The 21,226-nt window shown below is 40.4% G+C and overlaps 1 protein-coding gene across 5 annotated transcripts in view; it reads left to right on the top strand.

The window, feature by feature from the left end:
* Positions 1-21,226, top strand: part of adarb1b (adenosine deaminase RNA specific B1b) — a 134,205-nt gene that overhangs the window by 102,010 nt on the left and 10,969 nt on the right. For all 5 annotated transcript variants that reach the window (XM_032512933.1, XM_032512935.1, XM_032512936.1 and 2 more), the window contains 6 exons: positions 8,921-8,995; positions 12,128-13,053; positions 15,633-15,747; positions 16,866-17,034; positions 17,637-17,782; positions 18,418-18,586. In XM_032512933.1, the coding sequence (XP_032368824.1) occupies positions 8,968-8,995; positions 12,128-13,053; positions 15,633-15,747; positions 16,866-17,034; positions 17,637-17,782; positions 18,418-18,586 (1,553 nt within the window). In that variant the 5' untranslated portion in view covers positions 8,921-8,967. The remainder of the gene's footprint in view (positions 1-8,920; positions 8,996-12,127; positions 13,054-15,632; positions 15,748-16,865; positions 17,035-17,636; positions 17,783-18,417; positions 18,587-21,226) is intronic.

The raw sequence follows: 21,226 nt of genomic DNA, 5'->3' as shown, positions 1-21,226 counted from the left end.
AAATAACATGATTGATTCCACACAATGCTTTTTGGCAAGTACAAATCTCTTATTTCAGTAATTTTGGGGTGTCTTATTCAATTTTATAGCATTTGAAAAACAAATTGAAGTGTTTTTGAAATGGTATTGAGTAAAAGTTGACATATTCCAGTCTGTCTGATTATCCATCAACATTCATTCCTTTAATTTTAGTCTAAATAATTCCTAATTTCTGCTTTTCTAACTCAAACAGTAGGTATAATATCCTATAAATTTCCTATTTATTGACCATAAATTCTAAAAATAACTATAAAACTAAAGTTAGTAAAGTATTACAACAAAGGTTAGCTATGCTGAATATGCCAACCTGTTCCCTTGCTTTTCAGTTTGTTTGACTTTGCTGAGTTAGTTGACAAAGTTCAATGAGTGAATTATGAAATTCACTCTTTCTTTTTTGTTCAGTCAATCAAATTCAGCTTCACTGTGTGTAGTCAGGAAATCATTGAGGTCAAAAATTACTCTAGGCAACAATACAATTCCCGGGAATGAGGGAGTTTGGGTTTTGGTGTCCTTTAGCAGCATGAAGAGGAACATTAAAATCACAGATATTAAGTATATACATGGGTGTATTTGTGCAGCGATACATGCTTTGCTTTTTTCTCTATGCCTGTTTTTGACTGGAGCTAAGCGGGAGCTGTTTTTAGAGCCTGTCTCGGTGCTGTCAACAAAGCAGCATGTCAGGCTTCTGAAAGTTTGAAGGAGGCGGCTGTTGTCTTTTATAACATGCTGTTAATGTAGTCTGGGTGACAGTTGTAGATTCCCTCTCTGGGCCCAAACGTTAGGTGGTGTCACTGACGCTCCCTGCAGACTGAAAGATGATGGGAGGCAGGAAGTGCTGAATGAATTGCACACAAGTAATTCCATCCAAAAAGTTAAATGCAAGTGGTTTATTTTTTATTAGAGTGATTTATATTTAAAGCCTGTTCTGGTGTTAAGAGCTCCCCCCCTTTTGGTTTTCTTCCCCTTCTTCCCCCTCCGCTTTTCTCTCAAGTGCTCCTGACCTGCTCATTAATGGGATATTACCACAATACCAACTGGCGCAATATACAGCACATATCGCAAAAGGCTGCGATATATTGCAAAAGACGTTTAGAGATTTTTTTGTGCTAGTTAAAAGAAAGTATCAGCAGAAATTCTTCATTCATTCTTTTTTGGTGGTGCCTTTTGTATTCAAACTAATTTTGAACGTGTTCAATAAAATAATGTTGGTGTTGATTTCCTTTTAGAGCCCGGCCAATAAAGGATTTTTAAGGCTGATACCGATACAAAAATGTGGTTATTTAAAAATCCAATATTCCGATATATCGGCCGATAAATATTAAAAAAAAGACCCAGAAACGCGTAACAAAACAAACAGATTTCCCTAACATTTGTATTTGTTGTTATTTATGAGTTCTCACAAAATGTATAAAAATACATATTTAAGATATGAAACTTAAAGTCCTTTGAACAAAAACACAATAAAAAAATAAATAATCAGTGTTGCCAACAGGGACAGTATAGAGCGCCCTCTGGTGGACAAACTTTGCAACACCATCACTCATAACATGGTTGACAGTCTGTTTTTGATGTATTTTTTAAATATTAATTCAGCAGAATCATTTATTTGCCATTATAAATGATTCTGATAAATGAATATGTATTCATCATCCTTTATTGGCCATTAGAAATGCTGATACAAATTCAACTGCTACACTGCAGTGCCCTGCTACGTCCTGCTACGTCCTGCTGTGCCTTGTAATGCCGCACAGCGTCCTGCTATGCCATGAACTACTACAAAGAACTGCTACAAACTACTAATTTTTTCTATTTTTATTGCCACTCTTCATTCTAACCCCAACCGGCCCGTCAGACACCGCCTACCAAGAGCCTGGGTCTGACCGAGGTTTCTGCCTAAAAGGAAGTTTTTCCTTGCCACTGTCGCACTGTTGCTTGCTCTGGAGGAAACTACTAGAATTGTTGGGTCCTTGTAAATTCTGGAGTGTGGTCTATCTGTATAGTGTCTTGAGATAACTCTTGTTATGAATTGATACTATAAATAAAATTGAATTGAATTGAATTGATACTGATAGTTAGGGAAATGCCATTAATATTGGCCTGCTGACATATCTGTCTCTATTTCCTTTCATTTGTTTTGAAATCTACAAGCAATGTGTTGTACTTTAGCAGAAGACTGAAAGCAGCAGGAATGCAGAACTGAGAACAGTATGTTATGTTACGTGTAACTGTAACATGTTAAAACTGGTTTGTTTTCAAAGGCAGTGGACCCTGCATCGCTTGAGTGAAATGTGAAAGACCAAAGTGAAAGTAAAGATAAGTGTTTTCAAAGCCCAAGTGCTTTCCACAGTGTCTGTATAATCACACCAAAGAGCAAACCTTTTACGTCAGATGACACTATAAACTTCAGTTTACAGTCAGGCCAATTACAGGCTATCATCTTGTCAAGGGACCAATTAGACGCCATCATTCAATCAGAGGGAAAATTGCCATGTTATCACTGATACAAATTACAACTGTGTTGACTTGTGTGTCTTTTGGTAGTATTGCTTGCTGTATCTGAAATATATTGTCTTTTTTTCAAATGTTTGCACTACAGAGTTACCTGAGCTATTGTTCACATGTATACAAGAAGTTGACATAATTGTCAATGCTTCAAATGAAGGCAGATGCGTTATGGGCTGGATTTTTCACAATTACATAGAAATAATATGGGTGAGAATGGCATGCCGTTTCTCGGAGGTATAGACAAGTTTCAACCTGAAACTCCTCTCTTCAGCAAAGAAAATTGGCAAACATAAGTGGTAGCTGGGCTTCGGAGGGAAACCATTTTGTTTCAACAGCTTTGGCTAAAAACAAGACCCTGGCAGAGTTTTCAGCCATGCTGAAAACAGTACATTGCCTGCTGCTCTCAATCATGTTTTTCCAAACTTGTTTCATTAGTAGGATACATGTGATCTAGGCTTACTAAAGGTGAACAGACAACGCAACAACTAAGGACGATGGAAGGACAAATAGAAGGGGTGGACAAAGTCAGCTAGATAAGCTAGTCAGAGCTAGTCTGAGAGGGGGAAATTGTAAGTTATAGATGCAAAAGGTCAAATCGCACCACTAATGTAATGTAATTTTAAAAACATGGGGCTCTGTCTTGCACCCGGCACCCTTGCTAGTTTATGACCGACCTGTCCAGCACCCACGTCGTTTAAATAACAAATGCACCTGCGCCCATCTGTGCGCCCATGGGCTTGCTGGTCTTACAGGAAGGTGTGTTCAGGTGCAGTCTTGCCGTTTTGTTATTGTGAGGTTAGCGGAAAGTGATTGCCTCATTTATAGGGCCTGAAGTTTTTTTTTTGACGACCACAATGACTTTTTACCAGCCAGTTGTTGTTTTTTTATCACAAAGGTGAAAAACCGGAATCACATGAACATTCCGAAACAGCAGTCGCATCCTCTCCAACTGCGCTGCTTTCCTGGACGTCAGTGCCTTGACCGCAGCGGGTCCCCCCGTCTTGTTTACAACTTACCGTGTGTAGGTGGCTTTTTGATGACTCGTGGTCCTTAATTGATTCTAATTTTAAGTTTTTGGTCTTGATTACAAAAGGATTTAACTTTGCTTTCTCTGAGCCATACACACTGCAATACATTTGTTCTGGACTGCTGTCATAAATCAGACCCTCTCAAACCTTGCCCTGTCGCCAATTGTCCAATTTTTATTAAAATGTTTTCTTTTACATTTCTTTGACTCACGCTCATCTTCTTGTTGGATGCTCGTTTCAGCTGGCCTCTTCACCCCAGTAATGTGCCACCACATTTTTAGCTAAAATCCATCAAAATGACGGACTTTGTTTAAATGTAAAAGAACAACAGTTGCAAAAAAATAAATAATGAATCCCTTAATTTTCATTGGCTACCTGTCAATGTGGCAGAAAGATTGACAGAGTTATCCGCCAGTTGCTGTATTCACCCTACATTATTACTATGTGAAACTGTATTATGATACGATCTGCTCACGCGCTTTCGATTCATGCACAAGCAGATCAGTTTCTTCTCTCCTTCCTGCTCAGCAAGTCTACCATCATAATAGCAAAGCGCCAAGGTCCAAACTAGACTCCAAAGCAACACAAGAGACTAAAAAGAGCCACTCAGTGTTATTCAGTTAAGGTATGCAGTCTGTGAAAGCTACCCTCCTTGTCAAGGCAGATCCATGTCCCAAGCTTTTTAAGAGCTGTCTCTTACCATTTGCAGTGAAACGTCAGGTAAATGTTCTGCAGAGACTAGAAAAAGCAGGCATTACCTTATGAGTAAAGCACAGTGAGCATCCCAAATAACTATATCATGATAGTGAGCAAGGCATATAACATGTGATTAGAAGGTTAGGTTGCTTAAATTGCTTATGATCTTCATGTTGTGGGCGTTTAGGTAGCTCACCTGGTAGAGCGCACGCCCCCATATAGTGGTTTACTCCTCAACGCAGCGGCGGCGGGTTTGACAAGAACTCCTTCAGTAACCAGGGTACTCCTTCATGTATGGACCTTAACCTGGCTAGGATTGGGTTAAGCATCTGCACATGCTTCAACTGCCCCTCCCCCCTCCACTGGAGTGGTTTTTGAACCGGAAATAATTCGTCAGCGCTGTGAGTTGTTGTCGTTGCTATGATACCAAACGACAAAACAGCGGTGTCCGACTCAGCAAAGAGCTTGCGATCCATCTGTTTAATGTCCCAGCCGAGGCAGCAGCGGACATCGGGACAACCAATTGTCCATCTTACTTATTACAGATATAATGAGGCGAACAAGTTGTCAGTTGTCTGGCAAGAGCACCGTGATTTCCTTTTCTGTGACAACAGTATGTAAATGAAACATTAAGTTTTTACTACTTTATTAAGTAATTTTACTAATTTAGGCTCCACCGGCCAGTCAACTGGAAGTAAAAGCCAGCTGTCTGTTGGCAGAATGACACTAACTGTACCGGAGGTAGAGTTACTCCTCTCCTTCTTCCTTTTCTTTCTTGCTTATGTATACGGGGAGAACTGGCATAACCAGTAAGACCCATGCATGTAAACGCACTGAGAGAATGGGTTTTGTGGAAACTCAGCAATAGCCACAGTTCTAATGGTCAGCCTTTGCACCAATGGATCTTTCAACTCAAGGTATTTTTTTGCTTTGTGCTCCATTCGTATGACAGGTTACCTTTCAGGTTTTTGCTTAGAACTCGTAACAATCCAGTTGTGGGGGGAGCAATATCGATCGATTTACGTTTATATATTTGATTAATTATTAATGGATTAGCCCTTCATCCATTCATTTTTGTCTGTAAGGTCTGCAGTTGGTCTGAAATGATTTTGAGATTTGAGAATCTTGCGTCCTACCCCTAGCCCTCATAGGCACTTTGTTTTTTAACAGTTTGAACCCCATGGCCTGCCAAGGGCACACCTTTCCACCGCCTTCTGTTTTAGAGGAGATAATGATTCTCTTTCACTTCGAATAAGATTGCATTTTCTATCTCTCTCGTCCTCTATTCTTCCCTCACCTTTAACTTTCCATCCCTCGCTCCACCCCCCACCCCACCCCACCCCCACACCTCCTCCCGCCAGTGGCCCGCTGCTGGTGGTGGCGATACTCTATCGCTCCGTCACAGCGCAAGCGAGGGATGAGAGACAAATCAAAACCACCTTATTTCCCCTCAGTCCCTCTCACCGTGCCAGATTGAATTTGAGGTTTTTCATCTTCTTTCTCATCTTTCTCCTTTCCCTGCCTCCCTTGGCGTCCACTCAGATTTACCTGGAACCAAGCTGTCTCACAACTTGATGACGCAGTATCATTTCTGCATGTGTGGAGGGAGATAGTTGTCAGCGGTCACCGGTGATTCTTGTGACTCCCTTTTAAATCCACTGCTTCAGTTGTGTGCATTAAAAAAAATGGTCAATACCAAAATCTAATAAGGATCCTGTCGTTTAACCCTCCATGCATGCAAATGTCCAAATTAGTTTTGCAGGCTTTAATGATGATGATTGATGTTCCATTTCCCATTTTCCCTAAGCGATTGTGTTGCCTTGCCGTTTAAATGTCTTCAATATTGCCTTATTGCTAAATGTAGACCACACACAAGATGCATGTAGATTATATTTGTTTGATAGCACAACATATTTTCATCAGTGGTTCATTCTGTCATTCTTGACTATTCCAAGTGCTTAGGTACCATTTTGCTACAACTGATACTGGAGAAATTTACTTCAGACATTGCAGACATTCCATTCTTCAGTAGTAGAATACGTACCTTTGTTCCAAAAGGTGTATGCATTCCTCATCTCAATGCTCAAAGCAGCTTATATACTGTACCTGTGAATATTTGGGTGGGATTTCAAGAACTGGAACTATACTGGTTTTCTCATTGACCATGGTGTATTTAAAAAATGATCGAATGATTTTAATAGGGAGCATGAATCTCTTGCAGCACAGAAATATGAGCTTTCACTTTTAGTAACTGAATTCAGTGTTTTTTTTTCTTTTTTTTTCTGAAGCACAGTGACCTTTAGGACTGCATATCCATTTACCTCCAGAATTACTTCTCAAAACACACACATACACAAACACGCACACTCATACACTCATTTTACAAATCCGTTGTGGGACTCTCCCTGCTGATTGCACCTGATTTCAGGAATAGTTACAGATTTATGACCAAGGCGGTCTCATCTAAAAAATCAAAACTGACAACCACATTTGCATTGCGTGCTGATGAGACTACACCGCAGTGTGTATTGGAGGAAGCAAAGGAGGAGGAAGGAGTATGCAACCAAAAGCACAGTCTTGTTTTATAGTTAGTTTTACACTTAGATGTGTTGAATATAATTCTTTTATCCACAATGACCCACATCATTAACGTGAAGAGACAATAGCCTTTATTTGACAGTGAAAGACCAATTTAAGATGTTAAAACTATTCATTGCCAACAGGTTAAATTCAATAATTTAACATAAAATAATACAGAAACATAAACTGCAGAAGTAACAACCTGTAAGTAGTGTGACTAGTTGTGCGTGCAGTGCTGTGGCTTGTGAGTGGGCACCTGCCTCCTGATACCTGAGAAAAATGACTCTCATCTTCCACTCTGTTGGACCTACTCCCACCCACCCTCCCTTCACCCCACCTTTTCATTTTCAATTATGGGTTGGAATATGAATCTTTAATAGGGTGATAATTGTGCTAGCATATTTGCTGTCACCCACCATTAGCCCAGATTAATTAGCCCATTTAGTTTAGCTTAAGAAAGTGTCTGGCTGAAGAATGGGGCCACTGATGGAAGACGGGTGGAGAGAGGAGTAGAATCAGCACAATCTGTTCTATATCATAATGCCATCTTTCTCCTGCTTTCTCTCTGTCTCTTTGCGTCGTTCGGCTCTCTGCCTTTTCCCTCTCTGCTGCTTTAACCCTCTCTTTCTCTCATCTAACTTACTCTGTTAGTCTGTTTCATCAGTCTGCACTCATCTACCCTGCTCTCAGCAATATTGTTTTGTCGCGCCATGACTTTTTTAAAGTGGTTGGTGGAGGAGCACAATGAGGGAAGTCGTGCAGTTGAAACTTTCGTACACTTTCGTACTAATAATTCTGTAATTAGGAGTGTAGTGTGATCCAGTGGTGCAACTTTTCCAAGTAAGCCTCTCCTCTAAAGGGATCAATTTGGAGATCATTAAATCCAACAACTACTGCCTTTCCTGTGCATGAGATGATTAAAATAAAAACTTGAATATGAAACTTGATAACCAGCAGGCTGTAATGATTATCAAAACTAGCCTAAACCTTATGGTTGACACAAACTCAAACACACTGTTATGGGTAAATGGACTACGTTTATACAGCGCTTACTGCCACTCACTACCTGCCCAGCACCCAACAACAGACAGACTCAGTTAGCAAGTAGCTGGTGAACACGGGAGAATCTAGCAGCTAAAGAGCCAGATATTTCCCTCAGAAGTCAGTGCCAAATACAGAGCTGAGAGGGAATATCAAACTTAAATTCACGAAGTAGCCAAAAAAGCTCAAAAAATGAATGTTGCTCCACCTGTGCTGGATGTAGGAACGGGCAACTGATTGTTCCCTTGTTGCCATCAAATGGCCAAAAGAAAGAATGAATGTTTTAAAAGTTCACCCTTAATGGATGTGGTTTTGACCCCCTGGTAAGTGATGACCAAGTTGACCTTCTTATCCCCCAATCATTGTTGGCTTATACCATTTCAAACACTGACCAATACTGTAGCTTCAAGAAAGCTAGAGGCAAAGGTTTGCTGTATTTTTGGACTTTTTAATTAGCCTCTCATTTGCTGCTTAGGATTCAACAAATGCATGTAAAATGGCACAAAGAAACATACAGTATATGGCCTCAGAGTTGGGTGTTCATTATCAGTGCAATTGGCAGTATGAGTGAACTTTTTAGATTGCTGGAAATCATTTGATTCTGTGTTGGTGTGAAAAAATATTGCTTAATGGAGCTTTAATCACACTCTCCACCTTGGGATAAGTCATGTGTGTATGTGTGTGCGGTAATGGAGTAACTTGGCCATGTCACTAGCTGTATATCTCTCAGCAGGGAGTGGGAAATTAGGTCTAATCGGAGGGATATTAAAGTCAAAATAGACTGCTCCTGCTATTAAGGCCTGTCAGCCCTGGCCTCCTCTCTCACCTTGATATCTCTGAGGCTCTGAATATTTATAAGCCTACGTCACGGCCTACTTACACAGTGCAATATGTGCAATTTTCTTTGTGTGTGCGTGCCGGTGCATCAAGATATGTATCACCGCTGTAGCCACTCAAGGTCTTTGAATGTGTTTATGTGTTTCACTTCGCCCCTGCTTATGCAGTCCACATTTATGTCTTCTGCTCCCCAGGTGCAGTGGGGGCAAGCCTGCTCTCAGGTCAGAACAAACCTGTGGCCATGGATGTGGATGAGGAGGAGAATATGAGTGAGTTGACTCTGATTTTTGTCATTTTTTTTGTCAGTCTTCCTGTCTGAGCAATAGCTGGTCTCTATTTTTAAATGTCTGCCTGTGTTTTGGTTTCCCTTATTTCTGTGCACTTGCATGTCTTCCTTTGTATGGCCTCCTGTTCTTCTTTGATGTGTAATCAGTGTAAACATATTTTGCTCACCTATGTTACTCAAGTATTAGCATAGTGTTGGCCTAGCCCACATTTCATAGAATAAAGTGAAATGCAACACAACACGTAATGCAAACCTAACCTGCACATACAAATATGTTTCCAAAAGGTAGGTCTGAATGACAAAAACTACTGTTTGTATCTGTTGTGTTGTCACCCATTAAGTTCCAATAGTTGTTCCTCCATAAGCGTGATGCCAACCATCATATGCCCTTACCTGAACCAAGACACATAAGAGAGCATACACACACAAATACACACAGCTGATTCTACGGAAACTTTTTAAGGAAGAACTAATCATTACATCTGAGAGCTTTCAGGGCATATTGCAGATTCCCTCTACCTCCATTTCTCTCTGAAGAAAATCCTCTTCACTCCTGCGTATTGAACTTTAATTAGACATTTGGTTTGAACTCAGTAACTGAGCTTTAGAAGGCACGGAGCGGCAGGATTGAATGCGTTTCCTCCACACCTTAGCGATTATGAACTCACAATCAAAGAAAGCTGTCATCCTAGCATCCTAACCCGCAATACAAATGAGCAGTTCCTATTGTAGTGTCATGCTGAGTGTTCATGCTCTGTTTTTGTTGTGTTAAGTCAAATAAGCAGAGTTACAAAACGGTCTCTGTTGTCTTCCAAAGCCTATGAAGCATCTTTCTTACATTTCTGCCAGTCAAAGTATATATTTGAAGATAAAACACACAGCCCAAGCTCACGCAATTTCTTTAATACCAAGGGAAGACCAGAGGAAAACATGATAGAATTTTTAGCTTTTATGTGACAACCTTTGCCGTTCTTGAAATTCTTTAATCACATGAATCATTCCATATCAAAAGCCCAACAAACAAGTTTTAAGGAAGTTTTTTTTTTTTTTTTTAGTTATGTGGTTCATGCAACCCTCACAGGGGTTTCAAACTCTGACAGATCCAACCACATGGGATGTTTTGCCTTTGTGTAAATATTGGGTGCTGATTACACAGACGCTAGCATGATAACAACCACGACTGCATGTGTGTGCAGTAATTCAGTGCATGATGTCGTGGCTGTTGCTCTATGGCTGTTGTCCTCTGATCTGGTCTTCGGCTCTGGAGTACTACTGGATATCATCCTATATCATCCTGCAAACAAAGCCACTATTTTAGAAAATGAATGGTATCAATTGTAACAGTTTAATTGTGTTCTGTAAAAGAGAAAGGGAACTCCAGTGTGCCATTGTATTCACTGTATTTGTCTGAGCAGCATGCTAGGGTTTTTTTTTAGTGTGTGATAAAAAAAATTTGATTGGCTTTTTTGTCCCTATACCCCACAAATATGACTGTTTTAGGAGAGGTATTGCTGACTTGCTCAACGTGTGCATTTTAATTCAATAGACTTCCCAATTTGCAGTAGCTGAAATTTCTATGAATTCTATCCTTTGAAGAGAAATGTAATGAGCTACAGTTCTACATGCTGTATATTTCAAAACAGTATATTTAGAAAGCCCATGCCCTCATTTCACTTGTACAAATTTACACAACAGCTAAAAGTTCTCAACTAATGCGGCAGCATCTCTGGTGGTTAAAGGTTGTTGGCTGATTGTGTCCCTGTCCAACGCACACAGTTCAACCATCAGCATTTCGATAGGTGATAGCTCTTCTTGGCTGTTTTGTGCACAGTTATCCTGTCCCTCCTTTCCATTGTTTTATTTGCCAAACACCAGAATGCATGCAAACACCAATATATATTGCATGTTTTCAGTGCCGATGTTGCTCATGAATTGAAGGATATGCAGTTTGTGTTCTTGATCTTAGGAATAAGTGTCTTTCTTGTTGCCTTTAGACATGTCAATTGTAGTAACCAGATGGTATCGGCATGTCAGCACATTTCGCAACCTGAAACGCTGTGTTCTCTGACAAGCTCCATGGGGGGGATCTCAGAGGCGCAGGGTCTAATGAATGGCACCTCATTAGATACAGATTTCTTATTCAGATTTTCCTCATTTTAAATATGACAGTCATTCTTTTCAAAATCTTATGTAAAACGGGTAAACAGCATTTTAACCTCCCACCGTGTCACCAGTCAAGACTTTAGGATCCTGCAGTAGGTGGAGTCTTCTCCTTCCGCCTCTTTGATGTATCCTCCTGTTTGCCTGGTTCTCAGCTCCTCCCCCTGCACTCCTCCCCTGCACTCCCTCAACCCAACCTACAATCCCACTCATGCACACTGCGGCCTCTCTTTCTCCTGAGTACCGCAAGGAGTAACCTATCAAGCCTTTGCTGAAGGATGTTATAAATGAAAATTTTTGCCAATATTCCATCCACTTTGCTAACTGGTTTCAGTGATATGTGTTCCCCAGTAGAGTATATTTCAGGAATCACAGTTTCAAACTGAACATTTAAGATGTACCTAATTTCTCTGTGAGCAATCAGGCGATTAATATTGATAGAGTGAATGAGTAATAGCTCTGTGTGCGTCTGAGTGTTTATATGTGTGCTCGTATTTGTGTGCCTTTTATGTGTGAGGCCCATAACACTGTGCAACCTTTGAAGTGTACACTAGTTGTTGAAAATATATTTCTCCCACTTTACCCTGACCATCAGAATAGCAAGCCTTCATAAGTACAACTTTAATTATACAGATATATAAGGTTAGTTTTAATACCATATAACCAAAACATAGTCCAAAAACATCCCTTGACTGTTATAAATGTTGACCATCTCTAAGAACTCGGCATACATTTAACCACAGTAGATGTACTGGTGATGTTCTACTATTTGTTGTAATGTCAATAGACTGTAGGTTAATATGTTCAATCAAATTAAAAGCCAGCTTCTCTTGCTTTGATAAAGGAACACAAATCATTGGTTCAGTTCCAAAGAGTGATAAAGGAATCTATAAATTTTGCATTTACAAGATCCTGCAACGAAGGCGTTGTAAGTTACTCTTTCTGGGCACCGCAGGTTCGAGCAGCACAGATGTTAAGGAAAACCGAAACCTGGACAACGTGTCCTGCAAAGACGGGGTGGGAGTGGCTGAACAGCTCCCCAATGGAAGTGGCCTGGGCAGTCGAAAGCGCCCCCTGGAAGAGGGGAACAATGGACATACACACTCCAAGTTCCGAGCCAAGAAGCGTAAGAAAACACCGGGGCCGGTCCTGCCTAAGAACGCTCTGATGCAGTTGAATGAAATCAAACCGGGTCTACAGTACAAACTGCTGTCTCAGACAGGACCAGTCCATGCCCCAGTTTTTGTCATGACTGTGGAGGTCAACGGACAGATGTTTGAGGGCATGGGCCCAACTAAGAAGAAGGCTAAACTAAATGCAGCTGAGAAAGCACTGCGTTCCTTCGTCCAGTTCCCCAATGCCTCTGAGGCACACCTGGCCATGGGTCGAACACTGACAGTGAACACAGACTTTACATCTGACCAAGCTGACTTCCCAGACATGCTCTTCAATGGCTTCGAGACACCAGCCGCACCTGAAGAATCCTTCTATCTAGGCTCTAATGGTAGCAGCTCCTTAAACTTACTAGGGGAGTATCCACTGCCCACACCACCTGGCAGCAACCTTGTCCAGGCCCCATTGCCCCCTCCATCGACATTCAGCTCGCCCTCCAGTGGCAAAAACCCAGTCATGATTCTCAATGAGCTCAGGCCAGGCCTCAAATATGACTTTGTCTCAGAGAGCGGGGAGAGTCATGCCAAGAATTTTGTGATGTCAGTAACGGTGGATGCACAGACGTTTGAAGGCTCAGGGCGCAACAAGAAGCTGGCTAAAGCTCGGGCAGCGCAGGCCGCCCTCTCATCTCTCTTCAACATGCAGCTAGACCAGACACCGTCCCGGCAACCCATACCTAGAGAGGGATTGCAGCTTCACCTACCCCAGGTAAGATGTTTCTCTTCTTGTAGAGATTCTCACCAGATCAGAAATTCAACCCTTTCATTTAACTCACCAAGATGTTGAACACTTGGGACCACACAATTCATCAGCCGCATGCTTTCTTCAGTAGCGGTGTATGGAATAGGGTCTACCTTGTTTAAAATTTCTTTTCCGAAGTCACTGAGTTTTCAGGTTGACCCAACATCAGTTTTACAGGCCTTGGAACTATGAATCAATTATGAGTGGTCACATTATTTCGTGAATATAATAAGCCAAAGAAACCTATGTAAGGGGGTTGCGATCTAAGTTACAGCATTTATCAGGTTTTATAGGATGCATCATGCCTGAAAGCTATTCATAACACAGTTTGTTGGCAATAGTGTGCAAATTAAGGCTTTTTAAATTTGAAGACAATAAATATAGGGGTGGGTGAAAGATTGATACAGCGTAGTATCGCAATATTTTCAGTGGCAATATTGTATTGATACACAGGCGCCAAGTATTGATCTTTTATTATATATGTGTTGGTCAGTTTGTCCCATTTTGCAAGTGATATGAACCAATAGAGAAATGTATCTTTTTAGATAAAACAGAGGTTGACAACGTTTCCTTTTGGGGACATCATTTGAAATTGGGACAAATCAGAAGTTGGAAAAAGGTTAAATATTGCAATATATATCAGAATATTGCAATATGTTTAAAATCGCAATAATATATCGTGGCATAAGTATCGTGATGATATTGTACCGGGAGGCATCTGGTGATTATCACCCCTAATTCAATAGTCTTTGACTCACTGAAATAACCTTTCAGCTAGTAAGAGATTCAAGACACCAAAATGGTAATAACTGGAAGTAACCCCCAACGTTGTGAGATTTTTCTTTTCATTTTGGGGGGAGTAATGGCAGATCTCAGGTTTACTTTTTATCTTTTTTTATCAACTTGCTTTTAAAAAGCTGCAATGGCATTTCAGACACATCATTTTCACTATCAAATTCTGCCTCAATTAAGGCTGCCATTGGATCATTAACTTGATCTTGTCAATCATCAGTTGGCTTGAAACAGTAATTAAAATTTCAGGAGAGTCAAATATAACGGAAGTTGAAATCACAAAGACTGCAATGGCTTTAAGAAGTGCAGGGTGCTGTAATCCCTAAATATTTTTTGAACACTACACATTTGATTCAGATCAGATAATCATTGTCATGCAGATACTCAAGATGCCAGTCCCTGCTCCATCTCTTACTTCTCCCTAGGTATGTTCATTTGTAATCTTGGTTAAAAAATACAAAATTGCATCCCCCTCTTCCTAAAGAAATAATGGCTGATAATATTATATAATCATAGTATCATTTGAGACTTGACAGAAGGTGTGGCCAGAACTAAACAAGAAAGCATTGTTTGACATACTCTTTATCCACCTTTCAAACTCTGCTCTTCTATCTTTAAACCCTCATTTACATCAGATGTGCAGGAACGCTAGGTTCTTGCTTTTGATGCCACTGTAGAGGTGACTGTCAGAGCCACCCCACTGTGTGGGAGCGAGATAACACAGTCGGCAAAGCTAATCAGCACAGCACACTGTCAGCAGTCCCCTCTCCAAAGCTTTCTTTTTTCTCTTTACTCACTTTCTCCACTTGTCAACTGATTTATCCGACAAGAACCCCATTATAACAATAGTGCCCCCACTAATTGCTCTATTTATTTTCTGCCGCTTGGTATTTAATTTCTGCAGCCTGTTTCCATATGGCAAGGAACTAATGGGGACAAATGGTCGGAGTCCATTGCTGTCGCAAAAAAAAAAACATGTCAACTTTAGCTTAGTTTTTTTTATATATATATAGTTTGAGGGGTTTTGTTGACACCCAAACCATAAAAGTAACCAAAACATATGTTGGTGTACACTTTTTTGTCTGAGTGATCGGTACTTCCACTTTTTTTTACCCGTAGAGATTAACGCAATCTCAGTCAAGTCATTCCTACACCAGAGAAGACCTTGGCATCGGAAAGTCAAATGATCCAGCTACGAGTGGCTGACTCCAAAGTATAGCAGGAGAGTAATATTAGACTGATCTCTTTAATTCGTGGTCATCCAGCCGTCATCTCTCCTCTTGGTTATCGGCCTTTTCCATCACATTAGCAATGGATAAAGAGACAGCAAGAGAAGGTGGCTGTCCAATAACAAAAGAAGTTCAGTGAAGTTGAAAGTGAAGTTCACTTGAGGTTGTCCCGGAGTTTAGCTTGGTGTTTTAAACCTTGTGGAATGTCGACAAACACTTTGGTCACACCAATGATCCGGTTTACTTGTTTGTTTTTTTGCTTCACTGTCAGAAGGGAGATGGGAAATTAAAACTGTCATGCCAAACTCAAACAACAGCGTTTGCTTAAAAGAGGGTTCGGGATACCTCAGGGGGTCAACCCAGTTTCACTTGTTGCCGTTTCTGCGCTGAATGTGTACACTGTGACAGGTACATGGTGCTCTAGGGGAGGATTACATCAGACGCGCTTTGTAAACTGACATATCTGACACAAGCTTGCGTTTTGTGTGGCTGGGTGTATGTATGTGTATGTGTGTGTGATTCCAGGTTCTGGCTGATGCAGTCTCTCGCCTGGTGGTGGATAAGTTCAGCGAGCTGACAGAAAACTTCACCTCCCCCCACGCAAGGCGAAAAGTCCTAGCAGGAGTCGTCATGACAACAGGTAGATGCGAGGTGGAAAGTTGGTTGGTGCTTTTATGCTTCCAAAAGATGGCACTGACAGTTAATTCTCAAGGATTACTCAAAGGAAAATGTAGGTTGCAAGGCTCATAGAGAAAAGCTGACAATATTTACCGTTAAATTTGCTCCGTCTGGTAACGTTTCCCTGACAAATCAATGGCCTAGCTTATGCAACAACAGTTATGAGTTAAAAAACAGTTTTGTTTTGAAGTCTATAACCAGTAGTGGAAATGCATTTACTCAAGTACTGTACTGAAGTATTTTAGGTATTTGTTATTAATTTAAAAATGTGTACTTTGCCTTTTTACACCTCACTGTTCACTCATCATATATGTTTGCATGTACAGTCTTAATTTAGTGTCTAAATTAGGATTTTACCCTCAAAACAATATCATAAGCTTAGAAAATATGATGCATTGTTAGACCAGACAAGCCAACAGTATATGAATTAGTTAATTATCTCCTACAGACATGTTTTATGACATAACTAAGACAAGCTGCTTTGATGAGTAGTTTGTGTCTGACCAAAACGTTTTCTAACAGAATTAAAAAAAATACATTCTACTATTTTTTCCTCACTGAAACAGCCTGAAACAATTTATGGAAATGTAGATATTTTTCAAAAACTCAAATTATTGTATAATAATACATGTTATTTGTAAAGCACTTTTCATTGAAAAATCAATCCCAAAGGGCTAAATATCTTTAAAAAGATATGCTGTGCTGGACACAAGACGTTTTCTTCCTACTTCATTGAAAAAGAAGCTTAAAGTTTCCACCTCCACATTTGTGTAAGCTGCATAATGGACCACAATTGGTTTACAAACTGTGTGATGTCACAAAATAATGCTCATACTGTAGGTGCACATTTTAAACTGAGATTGAAGGTGAGCACAGAAAAACCCCTTCAGCAGGTGAATGTGAGAACAGTCACTCTGGTGAGTGAGTATTGACGCTGCATTATAAAAGAATAGAACATTACCAACGTGCCAGACCAGTTTGCAAAGGATTGCCCTCATCAAGGCCATTAAAACACAATTTGGACCAGTGGCATATGTGCAGTGTGTACTTGATATGTCTCTGTTCCCTCTACCCCAACAGGGACAGATGTGAAGGAAGCACAGGTAATATGTGTCTCCACAGGAACCAAATGCATCAACGGTGAGTACATGAGTGACCGCGGACTGGCACTTAATGACTGCCATGCTGAGATAATCGCCCGACGCTCGCTCATCAGGTACCTCTACACTCAGCTGGAGCTCTTCCTCAGGTCAGTGGACACTCGCAATTCTGTTTAGTTCCTAGTGTTGGGAGGTTTCTTGTGTTGATTGTTAGGGCTGAAGGATTTTTCTGCCAGATATTGCCATTACAGATTGATTTGCGGTTTGTTAGATTTTTAAAGTTCACCTTAAGTTCAATATTGTCTGTATAACAGATAAAATATGTCATGGAACATTATAACATAAGACATCAACAAAACCGCTCTGTATCTTTATGAGAGGAACATAGATATGAATTTATATGGAATTTATTATTCCAGCATTTATCTGATGGAATAATAATAATAATAATAATAATAATAATAAAAAGTGGAATACAAAATATTAACACAAATGTTACACCAAACATTAAACTAAATATTGCACATTCGATTGATCGCGGCATTCACAATTAGCTAATTGCATTCTTTCAAATCGTGATTTTGAATTGAAAGTGACTCATTGTTCAGCCCTATTGATAATCTGATTATTGTATTTAGACTGCTCTTTGCTGTATCTAATTCCATCCATTTTAAGTGCAGTTAAATGACCCATATTGCTGTTTGTTAGCCCCGAATTAAATTTGTCTATTAAATCTTCGTCACAACCACAGCAAGGAGGACCAACAGAAGTCGATATTCATGCAGTGTGACAAGGGAGGCTACCGGTTAAAGGAAAACGTTCAGTTCCACCTCTACATCAGCACCTCGCCCTGTGGAGACGCCAGGATCTTCTCTCCACACGAGGCCGGAGTTGAAGGTACACTGCGGTCGTAGTGCGTCCGCTCGCTGCCTCACAGCAGCCTCAGCTCAGCCGACATGTTTTTAATTTGGTCTGGTCTTAGTTCAGAATTCAGTTTCAACAACAGTGTTGTTGTTGTTTTTTAATTAAATTTGTAGGTTGTCCTCTTATGCTTGGTTTCATTTAATTAGAATTGTATTTCCGAATCCAAATACGCATTACTGACACATTTAAACAAGGCTCTAGTAATTAGAGCTTTTTGTCATTCGCTGTCTGTCTCTATCAGTCTTTCTCCCACCCGGCCCACCCGCACTGACTGTCTGATTAACCTCCCTCTTACTCTTGTCAAAGTGTTTTCCGTTGCACATGGCAGACTGAATAGAAAACAGCCACATTCAATTAGTCACTAAATAGATGGCGCCTGCTGGTGGAACAGCAGAAAACATTGATAACATAATAATAAATAATAGGTCATGCTTTTGTGAAAGCCATTTTTCCATTTTTTTTCTCTTGGAATCTCTGTTGGCTTATGTTGAGGGGCGCTTTGTAGATTTTTGTACATTGATAGTCCATGATTTATTCTATACTTTAATGTTTTTTTGTATGTATTTTTTTTTCTTCATATTTCTCTCTTATTGTTTTGTCTCACTCAGATCAAGGAGACAGACATCCCAACCGGAAAGCACGGGGCCAATTAAGGACCAAAATAGAGTCAGGAGAGGGCACCATCCCTGTGAGGTCCAGCAACACCATCCAGACCTGGGACGGGGTGCTGCAGGGGGAGAGGTTACTCACCATGTCCTGCAGTGACAAGATTGCAAGGTAGTTTGGTTCAAACCTAGTTCAGTTATAGTCCTTAAAAAATATGACTGCAGACAATTTTGTGATTTATATTATAGTAAAAAGGGGTAATATGTAGTTAGTATTGTAAACCCTCAGCGTTCAAAGTTGGCACCTCCTCCCCGGCTTGGAGCCTGAGAGAGTGCGGCTGTGGTCAAGCGAGCTAGAGAGTGAATGAGAGAGGGAGCACCAAACAATGCAGTAAATCAGAGAAATAAAACGGGAATTTCTGATTGTTTCACAACAGTTATGTTCTGAAGCACAAATAAACAACACACGCCTCTGCGGAAAGATGCCACACTGCTGGATTATGAGTGAATGCAGAGCTTCATCTTGTCTGTTTTTGTGTGTCTGTTTCAGTTAGACTGGTGCATTGTTATTGGCTAGGATTTACACATCCACACAGGGCTGACGCCCATAAACGTCCCACACACAAACGCACAAAATTGAAATATACAGGAATAACACTGCAAAAGTTATGACTAGCAGCTGTTTTGTTGTTCTTAAAATTTTACAGAAAATCATTAAGGAAGTGCTTGAACATTTTGGAAAATGTGTTTATTCACTTTCTTGCTAAGCGTTAGATGAGAAGATTGACACTCTTGTGTCCATATACTAAATATAAAGACACAGCAGGCAGCCATTTAGCTTAGCTTAACATATAGACTGAAAACAAGGGAAACAGCTAGTCTGGCTCTCTCCACAAGTAAATCTACCTTGCAGCCTCTCTAAAGCTCATTAATTAACATTTAATTACATTACACATTTAATCTGTACAAAAATCTGCATCTCTCAACTTAAACTAAGCGAATTTCCCAAAATGTCAAACTATTTGTTTAAGCAGAATGTACATTTTGCTCTATATACTACAAATTAATATGCTTCATTCTCATGTTATAACGTTGTACTTAAAGCACACTTAGCCATATAGTTTCATGATAGATAGTTTTGATTGTTTTCATGCATTTTATTTACTCATACTGCAATAAATTGCATCATATCCTCGATTTGTCATTCCAAGCCTATCATTTTCTCCAGGGAGTTTCAGGGACAGCTGAATTGATGGATCCTCTGTCCCTGGGGCATTTTTGCAGGCAGATCATAGTGTCTTTAGTCTCTGTCCATGTTCAAGGCAACACCGTGCCTCCCTTGTGACGAACAATGAAACTTCTCCATAACTCTTCTCTCAAGCCCCTTTTTTCCTCCTCCTCCTCCTCCTCCTCTTCCTCCTCCGTCCAGCATCGTAATGCCTTGCCTGAACGCACAGAGTGATTGAACGCTGAGAGTGTATTTGATGAGGGAGATGTCGACTGAGTAGCGGACGCTGTTTGCACTGTGTTAGAAGTCTTGTTGCCCTTTCGGCATGTCAGAGCTGGTGCTAGTAATTCAGGTTTGTGATTGGGTTGTCCAAAGTGGAGCGATCCAAGTCAGTAGAGGACAAAATAGGTTGGAAGTCTTACATTTTGTCAAGTGTTGTTGTTTTTGGCCAAGATTTACTAAATAACACGGAAAAGCATTTAGTTTGAAGTTGATATAGAGAATCAGAAAATCAATCCATTACAGTTAAGATAAGGGATTGGTATTATGAGTATATCTCTTCCACCCGGGAAGGGAAGACTGCTGTATGCAAGGCGTCTCCCTCTGCCCTTTTTACACAGCTTTTAACAAGGTGAGAAATCTGCTGCCCACCTGCTTCTGTCCCCATGTGAGTGATGATGTTAGCCGTGGGTCTGCTATTTAAAGTGCCCATATTATGAAAAAAATAATTTTTTTCTGGGTCTTGGGGTGTTATTTTGTGTCTCTGGTGCTTCCACACGCATACAAACTTTGAAAAAAAAAATCCATGCTGTTTTGAGTGAGATACGGTTTCTGAATGTCCTCTGCATTTAGTCTCCGGGTGAGCTGTCACTAGCCGAGACAAGCACATGCTAGCGCCAGCATGCTAGCTCGTTCTCAATGGCAAAACACCTCTACAAAACGGACTAGTTCACCATAATCTCCAAAAGAACTGTTTCCATGTTTCTGTTCTGCAGGTATTCTACAAGCGCCCCTCGTCTAGAAGAAGTCTCCCATCTAATCCTGACTTGGACTAACCAAAGTTGGAAAAAACTTTATCTAGTTGATGGGATCTTACTTAGCTACTGAGCATGTGCGACTCCCAACAAAGATAGTAAAGAAGTGAGATGTCTCACTCTGGAGCTAAAACAAGTGAGATGTCTCACTCTGGAGCTAAAACAGAGACCTAAACACACAGTGTGAAAATAGGATGTGCAGCAATGTGCAGTACAACATAAATATGGTGTTTTTTAAAAATGAAACCACGTAAACCGATTCTGGTACAACCTCAAAATACAATTATGAACGTGAAAGTAAGCATAATAATGACAACTGACTGGCACACTTTGACCATGCGTATAAAGTTCTCTCCTTACACAATGTTTTCTCTCCTCTTCTTTTCCTTTGATTACTTGCCCAACTCCACAGCTTCAGTGAGAACAAGCAGTTCTCTGCCTTTAGTGCTATTTGAATGAGCTCATTAACAAACAGCTAAAGCTCTAATGGGTTATTTCTGTCTGTTTGTCCTTTTTCCTTCTGTCTGTAAAACCTACTGACTTGTTTTAA

This window comes from Etheostoma spectabile, chromosome 4 (assembly GCF_008692095.1).
Source record: "Etheostoma spectabile isolate EspeVRDwgs_2016 chromosome 4, UIUC_Espe_1.0, whole genome shotgun sequence".
Lineage (NCBI taxonomy): Eukaryota > Metazoa > Chordata > Actinopteri > Perciformes > Percidae > Etheostoma > Etheostoma spectabile.
Note: the sequence above shows the minus strand (reverse complement) of the source record. Positions and strands in the feature narration are given on the sequence as shown.